Source organism: Cricetulus griseus, chromosome 2 (genome assembly GCF_003668045.3).
Source record: "Cricetulus griseus strain 17A/GY chromosome 2, alternate assembly CriGri-PICRH-1.0, whole genome shotgun sequence".
Lineage (NCBI taxonomy): Eukaryota > Metazoa > Chordata > Mammalia > Rodentia > Cricetidae > Cricetulus > Cricetulus griseus.
Window position 1 is genome coordinate 201,935,824 of NC_048595.1, and position 23,312 is coordinate 201,959,135.

General features: G+C 41.8%; 1 protein-coding gene and 2 non-coding genes across 5 annotated transcripts in view; all 3 read right to left on the minus strand.

The window, feature by feature from the left end:
- Positions 1-19,587, minus strand: part of Matr3 (matrin 3) — a 40,209-nt gene extending 20,622 nt beyond the window's left edge. Inside the window, exons 1-5 of one of the 3 annotated variants that reach the window (XM_027400750.2) lie at positions 19,492-19,587; positions 18,333-18,366; positions 16,372-16,448; positions 15,593-15,654; positions 104-1,192 (exon numbers count right to left, since the gene is read on the minus strand). In XM_027400750.2, coding sequence (XP_027256551.1) covers positions 104-1,015 — 912 coding nt within the window. In that variant the 5' untranslated portion in view covers positions 1,016-1,192; positions 15,593-15,654; positions 16,372-16,448; positions 18,333-18,366; positions 19,492-19,587. Of the gene's footprint in view, positions 1-103; positions 1,193-9,634; positions 9,775-15,592; positions 15,655-16,371; positions 16,449-18,332; positions 18,367-19,491 lie in introns of those variants that run through there. The other 2 variants (XM_027400752.2, XM_027400749.2) reach the window with 2 other exon arrangements.
- On the minus strand, positions 15,778-15,971 carry LOC113834041. Its single transcript, XR_003482301.1, has one exon. It is a non-coding gene; the product is annotated as a small nucleolar RNA SNORA74 (small nucleolar RNA).
- On the minus strand, positions 18,150-18,239 carry Mir1949 (microRNA mir-1949). The gene has a single exon (NR_105158.1). It is a non-coding gene; the product is annotated as a microRNA mir-1949 (primary transcript).
- Positions 19,588-23,312: the final 3,725 nt, after the last annotated feature.

Below are 23,312 nucleotides of genomic sequence, written 5' to 3' on the forward strand. Positions count from 1 at the left end.
CTCAATGTCATCAGACTACAGAATTAGAGTAAAAGATATAGGTAAATACAGAATAGGCACTACAATGTAAAAGAAATTAGAAGCATCTGTTGCTTTAACTCACCTTATTAGAATGAACTGGCAAATCACATATAGAGCACAGATGGGGATAACCCTTCGGTAAGAGTCCATGGAAGTCTTCAATATTGCTACTTGGAGGAGCGCCCCTTTTTTTCTCAAAGAGAGATCTCTCTTGTAAGGGGCCAGGACCACGTCCCATTCTCTCATACTCACTGTCAAATTTATGATAGTTATGCGAGGTCTCACCAAAAAAAGAATCATCCCTACACCTTTCTCCATCTCTTAATCTGTCATCTTCATAATCCATTCTGTCATAATAACCAGATTCTTGAGAACGACTTCCATGGTCATAATCAAGCACTGGGTTGAGACTAGGACCACGATCATCAAAGCTATCTCTTCTAAAGTGCCTTTTTTCTTCCCAATCATCCCTAGGTACTCTGTATGGTGGCTCCCGTGTAGCAGATCTGCCATCTCTACCATAACTCAATGTAGGGCCTTCTTCAGTTCTCCTCCTTTTAAGCTGTAGAAGGATTTGGGGCAAGTTCTCAGGAGTAATCTTGTCCTCTGGATAACGACTCAGTTCATCTAAGTCTCTAGCAGAAAGACCAAAGCTGGCCAAAATATTACTGGCCTGGTCTGCATCTCCACGGTGTTGAGAAGACAAAGGGAGTGGACCTCTACTTCCAATGTTAAATATAGACTGCAAATTATGGGAAGAAGTACTAGCAGAAGACAGTGCGCTATGAGCTCCTTGTTGATTCAATGAAGAACTCATTCCAAGATTCATTAAACTAGCAAGGCGTGCAGTACCCTGGTTCATCCTTCCAAGAGATGCTGGCATACTTAAAGACTGGGTAGCAGCAGCAAGAAGGCCTATTCCTGCTGCAGACAGGTCACGCCCATGACCCTGTGAGTCCCTACCGAGAGATGACTGCTGGAATGACTTGGACATTGTAGAACTATCTCTTGTCTATTTTATAGATCAAAAAAAAAATTGTTTTTAAAGACGGCCAAAAAGAAAGCTCAAACTAGAAAGCTAGGTTAACTTTGCTTCAAAAATGGTAACGCCAAGAAAAAGGATCAATAAGGACTGTAGAATCTTCTTCAAGCTGAGAACCAGCAGACAACTCTGTAGAAAAATAAGCAGTTTTAGTCATAAATCCCTTTAAGTAGATGCCGTTTTTTTTAAGAAAAAAAAAACTTACGCATCATGTTGATTTAAAAAAACCACTTAAGATCTCAACTTACAAGGAATTCATTACATATCTTAAACAGATTCCAGATGTATGCAGAGCCTGCATATAGATATTTAAAAAGTAGCTTTTCATGCTGAAATTTAACAAAGGGAATTTCATATTGGGCTTAAAAACATTTAAATTCAAGGCCTAGATGTTTGGGTGCATCAAAATTTCAGTGAAAACATAGATGGGTTTCTTCTTTTAGAAGAATAAAAACATACTCTATAGTATGATGCTTAAGTTCTAGAAGACTAAAAAAACAAAAAACAAAAAAACAAAAACAAAAAACAAAAAAACAAAAGGTCAGCAAGTCAAAGATGAACCAGTTGTATTCTGCTTTAGAAAATGAGACCTATTATCACTTTCAGAAAGAACCAAGTAAAATCACAAGTAAGTGAAGCTTAGGGTGTCAAGTACCTGATGTAAGATCTAAGATCAAGTAACAGTTGAGACCTTTATGCAGCAAAATTTACTTGAGGTGAAGACAGATGTGAAGAAAAATAAGTAATTTCCTACAACTGTAAGGATTTCTATCCAAATTTAAGCCACACAACTAACGGCCTTCTTACTGACCATACCAGGCAGTGCTTATTTGATACCTACACTTATAAGGTAAGGAGAACAATTTTGGTCAGTATAGAAACAGAACTACCAAGAAAAACCCAGGTACAGGAAATACAGGTGATTTAAAAGAAGGGAAACACCCACAAGGTAGGACCTATTATTGTTCAATGTTCAGGACTGTAACATTTCAAAAGCACATAAATGAAATCTAAGACCTTGTTAACAGATTTCTACAAACTCTTCACAAGAATAGCCCAATAGCTTGAAAACTTAATTCTGATTATGATCCTTCAAGATGTGTTTCTGGATGAAACTTACATTAAATCATTAGCACCGTATCTCAAAAACTGTTGTAAGAATGTGTAAAGTATTAACACGATTCCCATAAAGCATTAGTGGAAAGACATAATACAACCAATGTTTCCTGTAAGATAATTTTATAATCACAATCACATACAAGATAAATCTGATCAATTTGCCACAGACTTCTACTATGATGCATTGCTTCTCCAGTTTTGTGTTTGATTAGCCACCCACCTAAGCATTGTAGTTTAATAAATTACACTAAAACCCAGAAAATATCCAATAGTTAAAAGTCAATTATAGGATCAATTCCATCAATGATAAAGCAAAGATATACTGGACGAACACAGTGGCAGAGGAAGAATTAAAAAAAAAAGTTACAGGCAAGAAAGATTTGGACTAGATTAAAAAAAAAAGATGTAAAAAAGTAAGACACAAATGCTATCAGTGGTAGCTGGAATTACAGATGTTTTTGTACACCAAGAAAGATGAATTTGAGAAAAGACACCAAGGAAACTAATTCTAGACAAGATCCACTTATGTAATCTACTTAAGCTTTAAGGTAAGATTAATGAAGAGAAGAGTTAGTGAACAGTGGATGAAAGGTTTTTGTGGTTTTTTTTTTTTTTTTAATAGTATCTTTAAAATGCCATACAGGACATCAGACTGAAATACTATGTACATTGGTATTAATCTGATATTAATGTATACATTTTGTATACATTTTTACAAGTCATTTTAAAACATATAGTTAATATTTAATCACACTTTGACATTCATGTTACAGCCAAAGCCTTTTATTATTCAAAAGCCTGTCTTTTGAAAACAACTATTCCTATTCCAGAGAAATAATAGTATTTTATTATGCAAAAATTTCAATTACCATATTTTAAGGAAACAATCATTAAGTTACAGAGACATCAATTGCATTTTTGTACTTTACATGGAACAGTGGATCTGGAAAACTAAGTTAAGGTAAAAAGATAATTTAAAAGACAAAACAGAAAATGGATGTTAGAAAAACTCAGAAAAGGGAGGACAAACAATATAAATCCTATGACAAGGAGCAATTCACAAGAACCACTTTACTTCTAATATACTTGATTTCAACTTAAAATACAGCTACACACAACAGTGAAGTAACATTACTGCAAAAAAGAACTTATGTTGGAGTTTTAAGAAAAAAAAAAATGCCATGACCAAGACTCCCACCCTGTGACAGTGGTAGTGCTCATAAATATAATCTCAGTGCTTTGGAAGTCAAGGCAGGAGAACTGTTGTGAGTTTGAGGCTACATAGTATGAAACCTGCTTCAGAAAAAACTTAGGTGTGTAATGGAAAATGAAACATGAAAGCACTGCTTAGAAAACGGTGCAACTAGCAATGAGCCTAAAATATAAAAGCCATTTTTAAAGGACTCATTCCCATGGGGCTTGCTGTTCATTAGTAAAGTTACTGTAATACTGAAATACTTCATTTATTAAAAATTCAAGGGCTAGTGCCCATCTAGATGGCTCACTGGGTAAAGGCCCTTGCCCAGAAAGACCAGTGACTCAAGTTTGATCTCTGGGACAGAAAAGTTTGAGAACAACCACACAGAATTGTCTTCTTGTGGTATGTGTTATTCTGTATCCTTGTTGTGGCATGTGACCTACCACCAATAATAAGTAAACAACATTATTTTTAAATTAGGGGTTTGAAAGTTCAAGATGTTGCCCAACGAGTACAGTGCTTAAAGCCCTGGAACAGTGGCACATGATTTTAATCTTAGCATAAGGTCTACTGTCCCAGCCTGGTTTCAAACTCAAGATACTTCTGCTTCCACTTCCAGAGCTTTGGCAGAGTGAAGGCAGTAAAATTGAGTGCAAGGGCATTTTCAGCTGGAAAGTTTTTGAAGATGCCTGGGCTGTCTTCAGAGACTTAACCTGAGAATGTAGTATCAAAATACAATTTACCCACAAATTCTAAATGCCCATTCATGAATGTACAATCTTCTACTCTCAAATACACAAAGCATACCCAATCACAAAAAACAGGAAAACAAAAGAACCTTACCAGCATGACCTAAATTTCATTTTAAGTAGTCGGGGAGGGGGAATAGTTCAGTGGAACACTTGCCTGCCTAGTACTCCTGAGAGGTCTTCAGTTCAACTGCCAGCACCACACAGAAATAAAAAATATGAAAATCAATTTAAAATTTATACTCGGGAGACAGAGGTAGGAGAACTCTAGTCTACAGAGTTTAGAGCTACATAGTGAGGCCCTGTCTTCAAACAAAACAACAACAACAACAACAAAAAAATCCAACTTATTTTGTGTGTGTGTGTCAGGATAGCTTGTAGGCGTCAGTATTCTCTTCCCACCACGTGAGTCCTGGGAATTAAACTAAGGGTATCAAGCTCAGCTGAAAGCATCTTAGCCCAATAATCAAAAATTTAGCTAATTTATAGAAATATTTATTTACATACAGAGCCTCTGATTAACAACACAACTTCCCTCCTGATGATGATGATTATTATTATTATTGAAACAGCTCTAGCTGCCCTGGAACTCGCTTTGTAGAACAGGCTGGCCTCAAACTCTTAAGAGATTCACCTGCCTCTGCCTCCCAAGTGCTGGGACTAAAGGCATGCACCACCACTGCCAGGCTTAAATATTCTTTATTGGACTTCTTTTAATTTAAAAAAAATACTAGGTCTAGATGGACAGCTCAGTCTGTAAAGTACTTGCCTTTCAAATACAACAACCAGAATTAGAGTTTAAAAAATAGATATTGAGGGCTGGAGAGATGGCTCAGAGGTTAAGAGCACTGGCTGCTCTTCCAGAGGTCCTCAGTTCACTTTCCAGCAACCACATGGTGGCTCACAACCATCTGTAATGAGATCTGGTGCCTTCTTCTGACCTGCTGGGATATATGTAGACAGAACACTGAATATATAATAAAAACAAATAAATCTTTAAAAATAGATATTGATACTCCCCCCTGTACCGGGGAAGCAGAGACCAGGAGAGATCTTCGGGGCTTGCCTGACCAACTATTATAGTCTAATTGGTGACCTCAGGCCAAATGAGCTCTGGTCTCAAAAAAGATGGATGGCATTCCTGTGGGCGTGTGGTGTTGCCCTACACATCTCACTAAAAAAAAGAAAAAAAAGAAAAAAAAAAGACAACTAAAATATGCCAGAAAAACACTGTTAAAAGGTTATCTATTACTATCTATTACTGCCACATCTTGAGTTCTGCTCTCAATTACATAATGACTTCTTAAAAAAAAACTTTTCATTTGGAAGCTGGGATATAGGTCACTGTTGGAGCACCTAATGTGTAAGGTCCTAGGATCAATCCTTAGAATCACAAAAATAGTATTTAAAAAAAAAATCTGTCACTTATTAAACCTTACAGACTTTAATAAAAGTCACAAACATAGGGATAGAGATGACTTAATGGGTAAAACTGTCATGCAAACATGAGAACAAGTCAAAAGCATAGCACAAGCACCTATAATCAATCCCTCCTACAGAGGGGTGGGAGCCAGAGAGGAGAATCCCAGAAGGAAGGCCAGCTAGCCTGGAGTACAAGGTAGGGATACGATTCTGCCTCAAACACAATAGAGGGTCCATACATGTGAGCCTGCATTCGAGACCACACACACCCCGTTTCCAAAAACAACCAACTTACCCAGAAACAATATTTTCTAGAGTGCTCCTGAGTCACATAATCAAGACTTAAGACATACACAGCTGAGTACCCTAAGAGAATTTTTTTTTTTGGGGGGGGGGTGAGTTATACTATACATTCCAGATAGCCTTAATGACTTAAAAAATAAACTTCTGTATGGTAAACTCCAAAGTCCAAAACCTTCCCACACCATTTCCATTTGAAAAGTAATGTATAAAATCCCTTAAAGACTACACAGCTAAAATTTTCTGTTCTACTTTTAGTAATCTATGGTTTTCCACACAGTTTTTTAAATTAAGAATTTCAGAACAGTTGGTTGTGGTGTTGCACGCCTTTAATCCCAGTGCTGGGCAAGTGGCAGCAACAGTAGGATCTCTGAGATTGAGGTTAGCCTGATCTACACAATGAGACCCAGCTTCAAAAATAAAAAACAAAATGGAATTTTAGAACAAAGAGAACATATTCTGTACAGATATACTAAGAACATCTAACAAATGATTGTCTGACACCTGGTCTTATTAACACAAAAGTACTGTTGGTTTTTTTTTTTTTTTTTGGTCATTTCAAATATTACATTTTCCAGACTTTGTTAGAAGCTGGTCTACTTTTACCTTAATTCTTCTTTAAAATGTTTGAGATGCTAAAAACCAGGAGAACCTGATCTGATAAGGACTTCAAACATTTGCATCTACATACTCATTTTTCCTTACTACAAAAGCAAATGGAAGCAGGTTTAGTGGCTGTCTTAGCACTTTAAAGGCAGAGGCAGGAAAACGGAGAGTTGGAGGCCAGCCTGAGTTTTATATATAGTGTCAAGACCATGATCCAACACAAAACAAACAGTAAATGTAACTTCTTGTATAAATATTAAAAAAGTGCCAGTCAGGAAATATAAATTGACCTTCAGAGAAATCACTTTTTGGGTACATATTTTTCTACACATTTCTTAAAAAAACAAAAACAAAACAAAACAAAAAACCCAAAACTAAGGTTGACATCAGCAATATTGACTTTCCATGTAATAATGTATAGCGTAATTGCTTCCTAATATTACCCTCTTAAAATGTTATTTAAAAGTAGTTGAATAGATTTCCATTTCCACAAAACACCCCTTCCACAAACTGAGAAGTTTTCAGAATCAATTTTTATTACCTACTAACAAACCCAGAGCCTTTGTGCATAAATGAATGCTAAGAGTGAAACCACTAAACTCCATTAATTAAAATTCCACGCTTAAAAATTGAAATCAGTATTTACCAAACACAATTTGACTGTTAGGATAAAGTGCAACCTCCCTGTTTTAAAACTATTTATCAAGGACCATACTAGTAGCATTGTCACTATAAAATTAAGACTTAATACTCTGTCGGGTGTATGGGGAACACCTTTATTTAACCCCTGCAATCAGCAGGCAGAGGCAGATGAATCTCTTTGGAGTTCGAAGCCAGCCTGGTCTACATATCAAGTTCCAGAGAAAACCTGTCTCAAAACAAAAAAAAGATTTAATTCTCTATCACAACACCTATGTGAACCATGATACTTCTAAAATGTTGCCATATTATCGTTGCATCCCTGCTTTTAAATTTTTATCACCTTCTTTTTGGTCTAAAAGCATCCGGTAAAAAGTACTTCTGAGCCCGGTGTTGGTGGTGCACACCTTTAATCCCAGCACTCAGGAGGCAGAGGCAGAGGCAGAGGCAGTAGGATTTCTGTGAGTTTGAGGCCAGCCTGGTCTCCAGAGTGCCAGGATAGGCTCCAAAGCTACACAGAGAAACCCTGTCTCGAAAAACCGGGGGGAAAAAAGTTAAGCACTTCCAAATCAGTTCATGTTTAAATGCTACATAAAAGTTGTATATAATTGATGAGGAAGTAAATGAAAGCTACCTCTATGGGGCTAGGAAGTCTAAACTAAGTACTTATGAAGTGCCAAGAAAAGCAAACTTAAAGAATCTCAATAGTACCTAAACCCGCTGGGCAAATGCTAGCTTATTCAAGGATTATATAACCAACCAAAAGAATCTTCTTATAGTACTTCAGTGACATTTAATTTCGAGTTTGTAAAAAAACATTTAAGTGCAAAAGGCAACCTTGGGGAATTTTGCAATAAAACACTTTCCCCTCCCTTCTAGATTCCTAAAATACCAATGTAAAGAAGTTATGAAGATAACTGGGCGTGGTGACACAAGCCTGTAGATAATCCAGCTCTAGGGATGCTATATACACGAGGATATAGAGTTCCTCCAGCGACCTCAAAAGAAATCTACATAACGCATAGCGTGACTTAACTGTTAATAAAATAGTATTTTGAGACAATCTCAATATTACGGAGACTGTCACGGCAATTCTTGATATGCTTTTGGTCTGTTGAGTGCTGCTATATTACAAGTATGCGTCATTATACCCAACAATTAGGAGCTTTTTAACACCTATGGAAAACTGCCTAAGATGTAATTTTTGCCAGCATAGATAGTCAAGTCTAAATTTACCTGGGCGAAGCGTGTTGTATCGACTGACAACTTAAGTCTACTGAAATACACAACACGCAGTGTCAACACACACACAAAAAAAAAACCTGTGATTACTAGCTATGAAATCAGAGACACAAAATTTCAGAGCTTCAGAGACTAGAAATTTCAAAATCACAACTGTTCTAGAAACGTCTAGATGATAACTGTAACCTATCCCATACAGAAATATTCCACAGAATGGGCTAATGCATTAGACAGTCACAGAACAGGAAAAGCGCCAAAGGGACGAGGAACACCTACGGTAAAAGGAAAACAAAAGCATGGCACAGCAATAGCAGTGAAAAGAAAGACTGAAGGACTACACCACGGTCCTCCAAACCCTTTGTCTGAAAACCGGAAGGTCTCACAACACACGATCCCGTCCCGAGGAACCGGGACTATTTTGATAGGGAAAAGAATGAGGTGACTGACTAAATAAATATTCTACCTAGTAACACGCAGAAAGCTGTACCCAAGAGGCTATAATACAAAAACCAAGCGTTAACGTTTCATTTCGGCCATTTTTACGCAACTGGGGGGATGGGGAGGAATTGTTCCAGATGTCTGGCTAAAATCGCGCGCCGGCGAGGGACGCGGGAGTCTCGGGGCTGGGGCAATATGAAGCGATGGACGAGGAACGGCGAGAAGGCTACTGACGCCAGGGAAAGAAACGTTGGTCAACACACGCAAGCTTTTCACATCCTACGAGATCCTCCATTTTGGGTACACTTTCTGAGGAAAAACGGCAAACGCACTTCTCCGGGACTCGCACTCCCACCGACTTTGCTAAGCTTAACTATCCTCCCCAAATGGCAGGCCCCAGCGGACGGTCGGTCGGTCGGTCCCTCAGGCTTCCAACGCTCCTCCTCCCTCCTCCCTCCTCCTCGCCGCGGCCCGCGTGTAACGGGCTCGTCCCGCCCCCGCCCCCTCAGGTCCAGGGCGCAGGACGTGCGGCGGAGAAGCAAACCTCGGGACCCCCGACTCCGCCGCGGCACCCGGGGCCGTCGCTGCCGGCGTGTCTTCCAGCGGACCGGCTCGCCGCCGCGCGGGCCCGGGGAGGCAGGCTGCGCCGCCACCGCACTCCCTCCTAACATGGCGGCCGCCGCCGCTCGGGCGGCTCAGACATACGCAGCGCCCAAGGAGGCGGCACGGGCGAGCCGGAGCGAGCGAGGACGGCGCGCCGCCAGCTGCCCACAGCCTCGGCCGCGGCGGCTGCCCCGCTCTCGGCGGACACCGACAGCCCCGGCCACCCACCCGCACTCTTACCCGCTTCACGCCTACCTTAGGGGAAGGGAGAGGGAAAAGGAGAGATACCTCTCTCAGCGAGCGGGACGCGGAGGCTCCCACAATCCCCCGCAGCAACGGCGCTGGCAGGAGGTGGCGACGGAACGGGAACTGGCTCTCGCGAGAGCGCTCGTTCCCACCCCCGCCCCAGTTCCAGTTCGGCACGCGCTAGGCCCCTCCCCCGCGCGGGGCGAGTACCTGACACACGCGGCCAGCCTTGTTCTCCAGGGCCCAGGAGGTGTCTTTCCTCCAGAGAAGGCGGGAAAAGCGGCCCGGGCCTGCTTCTGCATCTCAACACCTAAATAACGCGGCGAAACACCTAGGAGACGCAGCGCTGGGCGGGCGTGAGGATAGGTGCCGGAGGGAACCATAGTCTTAGCTAGAATCTCCTGTACCATAGAATTAACTCGGGGTGTGTAAGCCATTGCACCATCTTAAAAAAAAAAAAAAAAAAAAGAAAAAGGCCTAATTTGTCTGCTCTGCAGTGAGCAGGAGGAAGTTACCAGCGGCTATAAAGGTATTTGACGTGGATGCTGGCAATAGATCCGCGCTCTTAAAGTGGGCTCTCTTAACTGCAAAACGCCCTGGCACCAGAGATTCTTTCGCCTTTTTTTTTGGTTTGTCGAGACAGGGTTTCTCTGTGGCTTTGGAGGCTTGTCCTGGTACTAGCTCTTGTAGACCAGGCTGGTATCAAACTCACAGAGAGCCACCTGCCGCTGCCTCCCGATTAAAGGCCTGTGCCACCAATGCTGGGCGATTCTTCCGCTTTGAGATGAGAGCCCATTCTTGAACACCCTCGGAGAGTTGGAAGGCAGAAAACATTAATACAAAGACTATGGGGTGCTTCCTATGAGGCAGTAAATGCCATTTACACATAACCAGACAGATGAAAAAAAAAAACTACCAACTCTCAGGCTCACAATTTATTGTTTCACCGGTGACAAATGCAACCTTTGTCCTCATGGACAACTGAAAACAAAATGTGCATAAATTTAGCAAGATGAATAATCTGAGGAATGAGAAAGCTAGTTTGGCAAATTCAGAGAAGGAAGTAATCTCAGAAGAAAATGGGTAAAAAACAGTGCCTTTGTAGGTAACTTGCAGAAAAGACTGAGTATAGCCATTATCCTGGGGGCGGGGTTTGGCAAATGAAGATGTAGTCAAGTAATGCCTAAAATAAATTAGCAAATACAAATCCTGGCTATTAACATAAAAAACCCCACAAAACAGAGCATGTAGAACTATATTCACATCCTTGAGAAAACACTTCTGCTTCTACTATAGTGCAAAGGGAAAGAACAGACAAAACTTAAAGGTAAATTATATCATCTTTAAAGTTGGAATCCCCCATGGGTGCCTCACAGGATGACATCCTGCAAAACTAGCAAAAGTGGAGGAATACTTGGAAAATAAGTTAATCACAATGATCAACAAGATCAAGACTAAAAATAAGATTTAGCAATTTGGACATGATAGGAGATGCTGAAAGTATGGAAAGGAGCAGAGCCCATTCAATGTAGAATGTGTAGCAAGAGAGTCTTAGTAAGAGGCTGGACAGGACACACCAGACACCATGAAGGAGTCATTCATCTGTATAACAGGACAAGGAATAAGGAAAGCTTCAACGAAGATCAACAATAGCAGGACCCAATAGTCATTGAAATACTAAGATCTTCCTGTGTGACTTCAAACCACAATACACTTACCCAAATGTTTACACACTCTCCTGGCATTTCATAATTGTATAGAAGTGAAATTCTTGTTAATTGAGTAATTATTGAAGTTCAGTGAAATGGAAGACAAACTACAGGTGCCAAGAGACTTATCACAAAGACGGATTTGTGAGACTATTCACAAGACACACTATAGTAGTTTGGGGATACAAAGATGGGAAAGACTACACCCTGGAAGACTGTCCTCTGATGAGGGACTAAGAGACAAATTAAGAACTCTATTAGGGTTTTGATGGTGTGACACACATCAGGGATGGTAAAGAATGAAGGCCTGAGCCGGGCATTGGTTTTTAATGTTTGAGGGAAACTTGACAGAAGCATGCAGTCTTGGGCTGGAAATGTGGTACAGCTGGTAGGTTACTTGAGGCCCTGGGTTCAATCCTCAACACAACATAATTTGAGCAGGATCAAAGTCAGCATGCACCAAGGTAGAGGTGAGTTTTGGCTAGAGACCATGTCACAAAATATATCACAATAATTTTACATGTAACTGTCAATCTTTAATACAATCTACCACGAATTTGTTCACAAACAGTAAGATTCTTCCCTCCCATAGCTTTCATCCAGTACTTTTGTCCTTTGTCATCTAACATGTGATCCTGGGTTCAGCTCCCCAACAATGGGGAAAAATGTGTTTTGTATTAAGCAGCTTAAACTGAGTGCAGAGACTCACCATGTCTGTAACTGCAGCACTCTGCTACATGGCAAGAGCTTATCTTATTCAAAAAGACAAAACAAAACAAAGCAGCTTAGGTGGCCAGAAATGGCTTGGCAGAAGTATATGGTGTTCCTGTGGAAAGCCAAAGTTCAGTTTCCAGATACCCACAAATGCTCTGGGGAATACCTCCCACACTTCTGTATTCATATACTCACATCCACGTAAATTTAAGTTTATATTATAAACGTAACCTTTAAAATGAAGCGTCCGTTTTTAAGAGTTTAAAGGGCTTCTAGAAGGCACACTTTTCCGGTTAAGCAAGTGCTTGACCCTGTGTTCAACCTCCAGCAACTCCCCACTAAGGTGGTCCCAGTCCTCTACCCTTTCAGTGTATTTCCCTTGTGAATCTCTAAAATGCTAGTCAACAGGCCTCCGTGGAGCAGTAAACAGCTTTCACCAGTAACCACCAGGGTGAGTGGGGCCAGGTGACTGTCAATGGTCATGGTCGTAGTCTGTCATCAACTCCAAATGCTGGAATTAAGACATGTGAATACTGCCCAGGAAGTAGACAAGGCAGAGACAGTAACCTTTAACAAGGTCTCACTATGTATCCTTGGCTGCTACACTTGTCCAGAAACCTATCCCCGAGAAAGAACCAGGAGTGGAGATAATGTTCCTTTCACACAATGAACTGCTTCCTTGCTTTCCTTTTCAGGATAACTTTAAGTAGGGCAGCACTTAACTAAGAAACACAATTTAGCAAATTGATTCATTGTAGGTGTTCCCACATAGCAAGGAGGGCAAGGATGCTACTAGCCAAAAATCTCATGTATTAGTTCATTAACCCAGTGAAATTGTTTTCCTAAGAGTTCACAGTTCCATTAACAGCAACTGCTCACAATTCTCAAGAGTCATTTCCACTCTTTTCAAGTCCTTAATTAGTTGCTCTTACCCTGTTCTTTTCCTTTGTGTAAATTCCTAGGCACTGGAGAGGTCTTTTTGTGTTCCTTTGGGACCTGTAGAATTTATCCCCCCTGGGTTTTGTTTTTCTAATTATAATTAATGTAAGACCTGGCTCAACATTTCAAGAAATATCTAAAGTCACTTGCTTAAACCCAGTAAGTGACAAAGTAATGAAGGGCCATCAACAGATGCACTATAGTTGCTTTTTGTTTGTTTTTTGAGACAGAATGTCTCTTTTTGGCCTTACCTCTCCTGGAACTTGCCCTACAGACCAGGCAGGTCTCGGAACCCAGTTCTACCTGCCTCTGCCTCCTGAGATTAAAGGCATATACCACCACCCAGCCCTGCCTACTTACTTTTTTAATGTTCATTTTTATTTATGGAGACCCAGAACCTAAAACTTGATCAGAATAATTTGCAGCACGGTGGCTCACAAACATCCTAACTCCAGTTCTAGGGGATCTGCTGGCTACTGACTGCATGGGCATAGGGCATGCAGAGGACACACACATATGCCTTTCATTTATTTTTATGTGAATGGGTGTTTTGCCTGCATGTAAGCGTGTATACCTCATAGGCCATCAGATCCCCTGGGACTAAGTTACAAGATGGTTGTGAACCACCCTGTGGATGCTGGGCATTAAACCTGGGTCTTCTAGAAGACTCTTGAGCAGGCTATCCAGCCCCTAAAAAACATTTAGCTTTTGTGAATGCTTTAATGATTCATCTTGAATTTATCAGGATTTAAACAACTGGGATTTCTGGTTTTCCGAGATAGGGTTTCTCTGTGTAGCTTTGGAGCCTATCCTGGTACTCACTCTGGAGACCAGGCTGGCCTGGAACTCACAGAGATCCACCTGCTTCAGCCTCCTCAGTGCTGAAATTAAAGGCATGAGGCACCAACACCCAGCCCCATTAATTGTATTATTTATGTCACTGAAACTTCTTAGGACTGTGACTACATGCATTAGTAGTCATAATATCCATTTTCAAAAAATACCACAGGAACCTCTGTACTTATGGATATCCTTACCTGTGGCCAGGAAGGCAATCTGCACAGTCTAAGACTCAAGACCCTAGATTAAAAGCCCTGTAGAGGACAGGAAGAGATGGCTTAATGGGGAAAGCTGCCCACTGCCAAGCCTGACAACTTGGATTCCCAGAACTCACGTGATAGAAAAAGAATGAACAAGTGTTTTGAGTAGCATAATCATGCCCACACACTTATAAAATGCAGATACAAAATCCCTACAGGTGGGCATGGTGGCACATACCAATTATCAGTACAGGGATTTTGCTGTATTTAAGGCCAATCTTGATTACACAAGACTGTCCTGAAAAAAGTGAGATAAATCAGGTGTGACCATCTGTAACCCCTAATTCAGGAGACAGATCTACCAGGTGCAGTAGTCCTCACCTGTCATTGTAGCACTTTAGGGAATGGGTAAGCCAGAGTCTCAAAGAGTCTTGGGCTTGAACAAATAGTCAGCTATTAATCTTGCTAGCCCCCTAGAACACCTAGTTCTCGGGAAATCATGGCAGGGGATTCAAAGTCCTCTTCTGCCCTACAAGAGATCTACATACCCATGTCACACACACAGACCTTTGTTTAAATCTCCCCTTTAAGCTCATTATACATTAGTGGAGAGAACTACTATGATAGAAGCCACGAAAAGTCCATATAAACCCAAGGATAAGGATTTTTTTCTTTCTGGATAATTTAGTAAACTTACTCTTTTCAGATAAGGAATACAAACAAACAAAAGCTTGGCATGTGGTTCATGACTAACTCTTTCACTTGGGGTGGATCCAGGAGATTACCTGCTTTGAGCTTAATCTGGATTAAATGATCTTAAAAATAAAAGTGTGAAGATACACTTTGATACGGTGACTAATGCCATTCAATCCCAAAGGCCTGAATTTCACTCAAAGAAATATTACTAATTCTATTTTGCTATGTTTGTTAGTGACTCTTGAGAAATTTCTTTTAAAAACTTTCAAACATTTGGGAATGTCAACAAAGTTTCAATGAAATTCCAATCTCAGTTTATCATATAAGTTTTATTGGAATATACCCATGTTCATTTGCTGATACATTGTCTGACTTTCATACAGTTACGAAAACAAAGACAGTATTAACAATATTTACTATGTAGGCTGTTCTAAGAACTTAATAGGCCTTTGCTTTTAAAAACCAATGTCACACACTTTCTGGAATGTTCTGAGCTGTCCTAAGATGACTACTATCCAAATAAAACCTGAAAACCACTAACAAGTAACCAGCCATATGTGGTACCCAGCCACCATCTAGGACCTCAAGAAATTATAACAGGGGAGTGGAGAGATGGCTCAGAGGTTAAGAAGTCCTGAATTCAATTTCCAGCAACCACATTGGTGGCTCACAACCACCTATAATGAGATCTGGTGCCCTCTTCTGGCCTGCAGGGACACATAGAGGCAGAACACTGCATAACTGGGTGTGAGCTCCATCACTGGATTCTGCATTCTCTGGAATTGTGTCACAGCTCTTTAGCAATTTAGCTTTCTCTCCACATCTGAGTATTCTAATCATGACCTAGAGACATTTCAGGGACCACATACATTACTCAAAACATGGTGTCAGAAACCTGAAGTCCTGATGGAGTCAGTTTTCTCATTCAGATCTAGAATTCAAGGAGAAAAAGGTAACATGGTGTCAGTTAAGGTACAAGGCCTAGTGCATACAAGGCAAAATGTCCTTCACACACAGCTATATTCCAGTCCCATTTTTCTTTTAGCATGAAAAAACTGTTTGCACCTAGACCAGGACCAACTCCACAAGGAGTTATTCCACTCTCAGGGATGCAACACTGCCTAAAGGTAATCAGCACCTACACCAAAACAGTGCTCGGAGCCAACCCTTAATAAACAGCATTTATTCTTCCAACAGTGTAACACAATCACAGGCACCACACAGCCTGAATAGCTGACAACTGTTGGATTACTTCAGAAAAACTCCCTACCCCATGTAATGTACACTGGGACCCCAGGTAGCAGACATAAATAAATAAAGAGTTCACAATTAGCTGGATGTTGACTTTAAAACAGGCATAAAAGCCCTTTCTACACTTCCAGTTTTATCCAACATCAGTCTGCATTTGGCAAGGACTAAGCTTAGACTCTTAGCAGTGAACAGAAACAAGACATATACTACTTTTGTTTTCTAGGACTCAATAATCCTATAAACCATTCCTCAATTGGAATGGCAGACACAAAGATCCTTCATACTCTGAAACAAAAACAATAAGATACTAGTCACTGCTTAAGAGTGAATTTGCTTCCCAATTGTTTCTTGATGCACACCAAATAGGCAGAGTAGGCGTCAATGCTAGAACACTTACCTGATAACCACACTTGCCTGATTGTAAGTTACTACTTCCTTTAAGGAGGTGAAGACCACTTTTACTTCCAAGTTATCCTAAAGGAAAATAAACAACCATGCTTAGTAATTCATAATAGTGAGGTAATAACAATGCACTATATATTTATAATTGTAAACAACTAGTTCAGTCCTTCCCTGGGAAGCAGAGAAATGCCCCTGGCAAGCTAATCCTGAGTCCTTCCACACAAAATAAATATAATTTATGTCCTACTAAGTACCTCTGAAGCCCTATGTTCACTAGTCCTAAGACCATTCAAAATCAACACTTGAGTCAATCTCCCTCAAGCACTCTAGTACTTAATAGAAGGTGAACAGAACACTGATGCCCTCAGCCCACATCTTCCCTGAAAGAGGGACCAAGATCACAGGTAGCAGGGGACAGTTTTATTCCAGGTATGGGAGTTATCTGAGAAATAGCATCAGTGTGAGGGGAGGAGTGAGAATTTGCAGGACAGGAAGGCAAGAGTACAGATACCTGGAATGTCATGTTAAAGCCAGGGCAGAGAGCTGCAAATGCTAAGGCATGCCACATTTGGTAGCCTGTTTGGTGGATACTTCCAGAGCTAAGCTGGTACTTAGTAATTGGGATGGGTATGAATCCAAGGGCAGGTAGAGATAGGTGGAATGAGAGGGTTCAGAGTAGGCAATGTAGGGCAGTAACTTTTCTGTCAATATTGTGATCAGGGCTAGTTTCTGATCGGTTTGGAAGCCTTTAACATTAAATTGAGAGGCAAAAGGGGTGAACCAGGGCAAGCATGAGTAAAGATGAGTGAGCAATGTGGAGACTGCTGATACCCTTCAGGATATGAGCTGAGGCATGAGGCTGGTTGTGCTTGCAGAAGCCAGGATGTTAGTTTCCACAGAAGCAGTAATTGGATAACCACCAGTATGCCTAATGAGCCATTTCTTAGAAGATTAGCATTCTAATAAAATGGAACAAAAGGTACCTAGCTGTTCACTTGGTAGTTTGACCTAAGCTTAGCTGCCAGAACTCCATGATCAATTGATACATGATCAATTTATTGTTGAGACTGAGCTTCTAGGTTACCTGGATAATCTAAAAGGGATCCTGCATGCCACAACTCCAGATTTAGCATTCCCTGGGCGCCTACTTCTGAAACCCCTTAAAAAGGAAGCATAAACTGGGCAGCTGTGAATCATGCCTTCAACCCCAGCACTCTGGAGGCAGCTGAATCTGTGAGGCCACCCTGGTCTACAGAATGAGTTCCAGGACAGCTAGGGCTGTTACAAAGAAACCCCATGTGAAAAAAATCATTGTGGGGCTGAGAGATGGCTCAGAGGTTAAGAGCACTGACTGTCCTCTCTTCTAGTGGTCCTGAGTTCAATTCCCAGCAACCACTGGTGGCTCACAACCATCCGTTATGAGATCTGGTGCCCTCTTCTGGTGTGCAGATATACATGGAAGCAGAATGTTGTATGCATACTAAATAAATAAAATTAAAAATAAAGAAAAAACATTGCGGGGGTGGGGGGGAGAACACCTTTAATGAAAGCTCATTCTAATAGCGTCCTCTACTGTCTTAGGCCAGTTTAGACTAGTCACAAGCACTACATCTTGATTTGCCTATTCTTAAATCCCTCACTGGCTTGATTTCTTTTGTTCTGGTTTTTTTCCCCCAAGTTGTGATTGAAGTAACTAATCTGTGTCAAACCTGCCAGACCACGACCACTAAGACCTGAATTTAGGTTTCTTCTGCAGAACTTGCTCTTACCTTAGGGGGTAAGAAACTATGCTGACATCCTGGTATAGTTAACAACAGAGTTGGCATGAACCAGGCCAGAATGCCAACCAGCTATTGGCTGCTGTTCTCCCAGCAGTGTAACACTTGCCTAGGTATAAAGGAAACCTAGGTAGCTGCCTACAGCTGGGCAAAAGAGAACTAGCAGAATTATACTCACCAGGCAGGCATCTCTTGAAATTGGCAGCTGGGCACTGTGAAGTAAAAACATCCCAGATTAGTCAGCCAGAAACTGTGCAGTTAACAAACTCACTTTTCAAGACTGAGCCACAGAAACAATAGTAGAGAAAAGTTTACCTTTGGGGGCTCTATCTCTGAAAAGCCTATCCATTAACAAAATCTCTAACTGCCTCAGAGTTCCTGTAGAAAAACTATGACAGTATCCTGTACATTAGGTGGATGGTGCCAGAGTGCACTGGTATAGATGGTGGCTAACGCCTGCAATCTTAGCACGTGGGAAGCTAAGGCAGAAGCCTGACTCCAGAACCAGCCTAGACTCACCCATGTCTGAATATGCCAAGCTTAATAAAAACCCCTCAGGATATAAGCGTTGAGAGGACACTCAGTTAACAACAAAATGAAATATTACACTCGGGAGGCAGAGGCAGGTGGATCTCTGCGAGTTCGAGACCAGCCTGGTCTCCAGAGCGAGTGCCAGGAGAGCCTCCGAAGCTACAGAGAAACCCTGTCTCGAAAAACAAAAAACAAACAAAAACCTAGCGGGGAGGCTTGAATACAAGTCCTTTTAAAAGACATTAAGTTAAAGCTCCCCCAAAAAACAAAACTGAATATAGTAACGGTGTGAAGGGACTTGTGCTAAGAACCTCAACAGCTGACATTTTACACACCAATATATAAATGTATACACACACATATATATGGGCAAATTATCCAAACCCATGCCATTCCCAAACTTCACATCTAGCCCACTCCCAAGCTACTTGATAAGAACAGGAAAGCGAATATAGGCCTCGTTGTTCGGGTCTCAAAAGCCCTTCAGGGCGTGGGCTGAAGCCGATGCGGCTCCCCACGAACACGTGTTCCTCTTACACCGTTCTCGGTCCCTGCCCGGGGTTCCAGGAATACTAAATTGTGAACGTATTCTAGATGACTCCACAGCTAGCAAGAGACCTCATCTCATTGTGGCGACTTTTTGGATTACAATTTCCCTTAGTCCTTTCAAGATGACTCCAAGGGCGGAGGCACTAAAAAACAAGCCCCAGTTTTTTCCCGTGCTCGGGCAGAAGCCTTCTTACCCTCCTTCTTCTGGCCTAGGTCCGTAAACCTCCAGGAACTCCCCTCATCGGGCCCTCACTTACCGGCACGTGCTCGGAGCTCTGCAGGACACAGCAGCCTCCGCAGAGTCCGCGGAGGAAAGGGCAGCGGGGATCCGGCAGAAGCCCCGCCCCGGGGCGGTTGCAGGGCGGGGCAATGAGTCCCGCCCAAGAAAGGCGGAGCTAGAAACACACCGGCCTGAGGACAGAGGAGCGTGAAGTCCCATTAGCAGTGACCTGCATTAGAGAATTGCTTCGTCTCTGAACAAAAGCTATAGTTACCGGGTTCCTTATGTATAGGAGCCTTGGGTTTGCAGCCGCTAGAGACAGAGCCCCTTGTGTTCTGGTGGGGCCAGGCCCACTGCCTACCTGCTCCTTGTGCTTGCCGTTGCGGTTTCTCTTCCCACGTGTGGTGCCCTTTGGTTGCTGCTGGTCTAGCCCATGCGTTTTGTGCCTCCAGTGCAGATCTTTCAACATCTGCATTGTCAGTCGGTTAATGGTGGCCACACGCACGCACGTCGTCTTGGTCATGTTCTAAAGCCTGCCTGCGTACCACATCCCTGACGTTCTTCAGTGAAATCCTTAACCGAGTGGCAGCAGCTAAGACTGTCTTTCTCTGCCAGATTTGGGCTGCTCCAGTGCAGTCAGCTAAAGAAGGCCATATCCTTGACCTGAACAGACACCTCTCTGTTTCCAGGATTTCTTTTGAACACTAACATTTTCTTTTTCTGTAGTTAAGAATTATAATTCTATCCTACTGAACAAATTGTGTTTCTGGGGCCCAGTGGAGCAAGGTCCCATAGAAATTCCTGAGTCCATTTTGTAACTCCTTAAAATCCTGCTTTTCATCCTCCTTTACTAGACTCTCAGGTGATTATTACACCAGTCAGTAATGGCCAGGGAAGCTTCTAGGAATCAGTCACTGTCCTTGGCATCTGCCAACATGTTTTATTATCTATTTCTTCAGTTCCTTCATAGCGAAAGGGGGTGGGTGATTCTATGCATCCCAGCCTTAGCATAACTCCTGTGAAAACACATGGCACCCAAATTGATTCCGACAAGAGACCCTAGGCTACAGAGCCAAAGAACTACTGGAAAAGTAGCAATCCCCAATCTTCCTCCCCAGGTTTGATGGAATTGGACACTGCCCCTGGCCAGCGAAAGGCTTACATAAATCAGTAATTTAAAGGTCACATGGTGAGTACTGGGCTGGAAAGCAGGGCTCTGTTTTGCAGTTAAAAAGGAATGTGACTGAAGACTGCTGTCATAATCAATGCAGCATCCGGCTGTCACAGTGTATTCATAAAAGGAGAGTTTATGAGACCTATAAAGCCTAACACTTTAGCTGGGGAATTGTCCTGCAGAGCTCTGCTAAAGGAGGAATTGCATTGGCACAGCACGTATTTTGCTATCTTCCCTTCCAAACCCACAAAGGAGAGAAGGCAGGAATACCTGAAGAAATCATGAAAGGGAAAGGTGACAGTAGAGTGTGTGTATGCACTTGTTGACTTCAGGGAGGAGGCGGGGAAAAAATTGAACATAGGGAAATGTGAGGATCTCTGAGGAGAAAGAGAACAAGAACCTGGTGTTGACTGTATTCACAACTTAGTCTAGCTAGAAGTAAAAGGCAAGAATTTTTTTCTTTTTTCTTTTTGGGTTTTTTGAGACAGGGTTTCTCTGTGACTTTGGAGGCTGTCCCTCTCAGTAGACCAGGCTGGTCTCGAACTCACAGAGATCCTCCTGTCTCTTCCTCCCTAGTGCTGGGACTAAAGGCAAGAATTATGTAAAAGAAAGGCCAGTCATTATTAATATGGCTATGTGGTGACCTTTGTTCTCATGTCATAGTGGAAAGGTAGCCAACACTTTTTAAGGATGGACCATTATTTCTCCTATGGAAGAAAACCTGGATCACGATTTCTTCATTTCATAATAATAAAAAAAATCCTTCATAGTCAGCCTTTTAAAAAAATGCATCCTTTTAAGTTATGATAATGGCTGATTTATGTGTATGTAGGCTTATTTTGTTGTTATCTGTATTGCCAAAATTTTCCTATATTTTTGTCTCTTATACTTGCAAAGACAAGACTTTAGAGAGAATAATAAAAACAAAGAAGGAACATTTCTTGCTAGGTACCCCAGCTGGGCCCTGACCTCATTATGTAGCCCTAGAAAGAACATTTCCACTCAATAATGTGGATGGGTGGGAAGTAAAGTATGATGGGAAACCACAGAATGAAAGTTCAGCCAGAGTGACCAGCTCCCCAAGCTTCTTGCCTTTTCCTCATTTACCGTCTTTTTTTCTTTCTGTCCTGTGTGTGTGGGGGGGGTCAAGAGAGGGTTTCTCTTCACAGCCCTGTAGGCCAGGCTGGCCTCATACTGATAGAGATCTGCCAGCCTCTTTCTCCTAAGTGCTGGGATTAAAGGCATGTGCACCACCACTGCCTGGCTCCATCCACTCTTAGTTCTTCCTTGGTCCCTTTTGCCATTCAGACTGCAATTTTCTTCTTCTACCTGGACAGGGACCACCAGTAGAAAAATGCTAATAATTTGTTCAGTTGACCATTCAACAGATGCAGATAAAGTCAGAGAGATAGAGATTTCTGTTTGACTAAATTTTAGTCTAGTAGGAAGTAACAAATACTATACACATGGGTTGTGGCAGCTAGCATGGCCTGGGAGAGTTCTAGAGCTGCATTCTCTCCCACTACCCCTAAGTGCTTAGAGGAGACTCTGTTTTCATCGCTGTACTACACTATCTGGTAAATAATAGCTACCCAAGTTAGATAAGGATTCTGTGTTGCCATCATTGTTAGATTGGCAAGACTGTGGGGAAATTAAAATTCTCATGTGCTCTAGTAGCAATGAAAAATGGTATAGCTGCTTTGGACAACAATTTAGCAGGCAGGTTCAGTGGCATACACTATGCTCACAACATTCACCTTGAAGTAAGGATTGTCACAAGCTTCAAGTCAGCCTGGGCTACATAGTCAGTTCCAGTTCCAGACTATCAGGGTGATATAAAAAGATCTTTTCTCATTTTTTTTAATTTTTAAAAAAAGAAAGAAAGAAGAAAATGAGAGAAAAAGGAAGAGAAAGAAAAATGGGTTTGGAGAGATGGCTTAATAGTTAAGAGCACTGGTTGCTCTTTCCGAGAATCTGGGTTCAGCCCCCAGCGCCCACATGGTTTCTCACAACCATCCACAACTGCAGTTCCAGGGCATCTGACTCCTTCTTCTGGCCTCCAAGAGCGTTAGGCATGCACATGGTGCACAGACATACATTGCAGGCAAAACACTCATACACATACAATGTTAAAAGAAAAGAATCTAGCAGTTTCTCAAATAGTTCATCTGGGCCACTTTATGACCTAGTCATTCTGTGCCTAGATATACATACAAAGGAATGGAAACAGGGCTACAGAAAAATCTGTACAGTGTTCTGATAAGTGGGTAAGGACACTTGTTTCCAAGTGACCACCTGAGTTCAATCCTCAGGATTCACACAGGAGAGGTCCAGCCCCTGTATGTTATCCTCTGATTTCCACATACTTATCCTGGTTGCATATGTATATACACACACATGTGCTCCCCTGCCACACACACACTAAATAAAAGTGATTGAAACAATTTTGAGACAGTCCATATAGCATTAGCTGACCTGGAACTCACTATATAGACCAAGCTGGTCTGGAATTCATAAGGATTTACCTGTCTATTCCTCCTGAGTGCTGGGATTAAAGGGTGCTGGGGATGGAATTCAGGTCCCCTGAAGACAAGAAGTGCTTCCTAACTGCTCAGCATTTCTCCTCCAACCCTCTTTTCTTTCTTCTTTCCTTCCTTCCTTCCTTCCTTCCTTCCTTCCTTCCT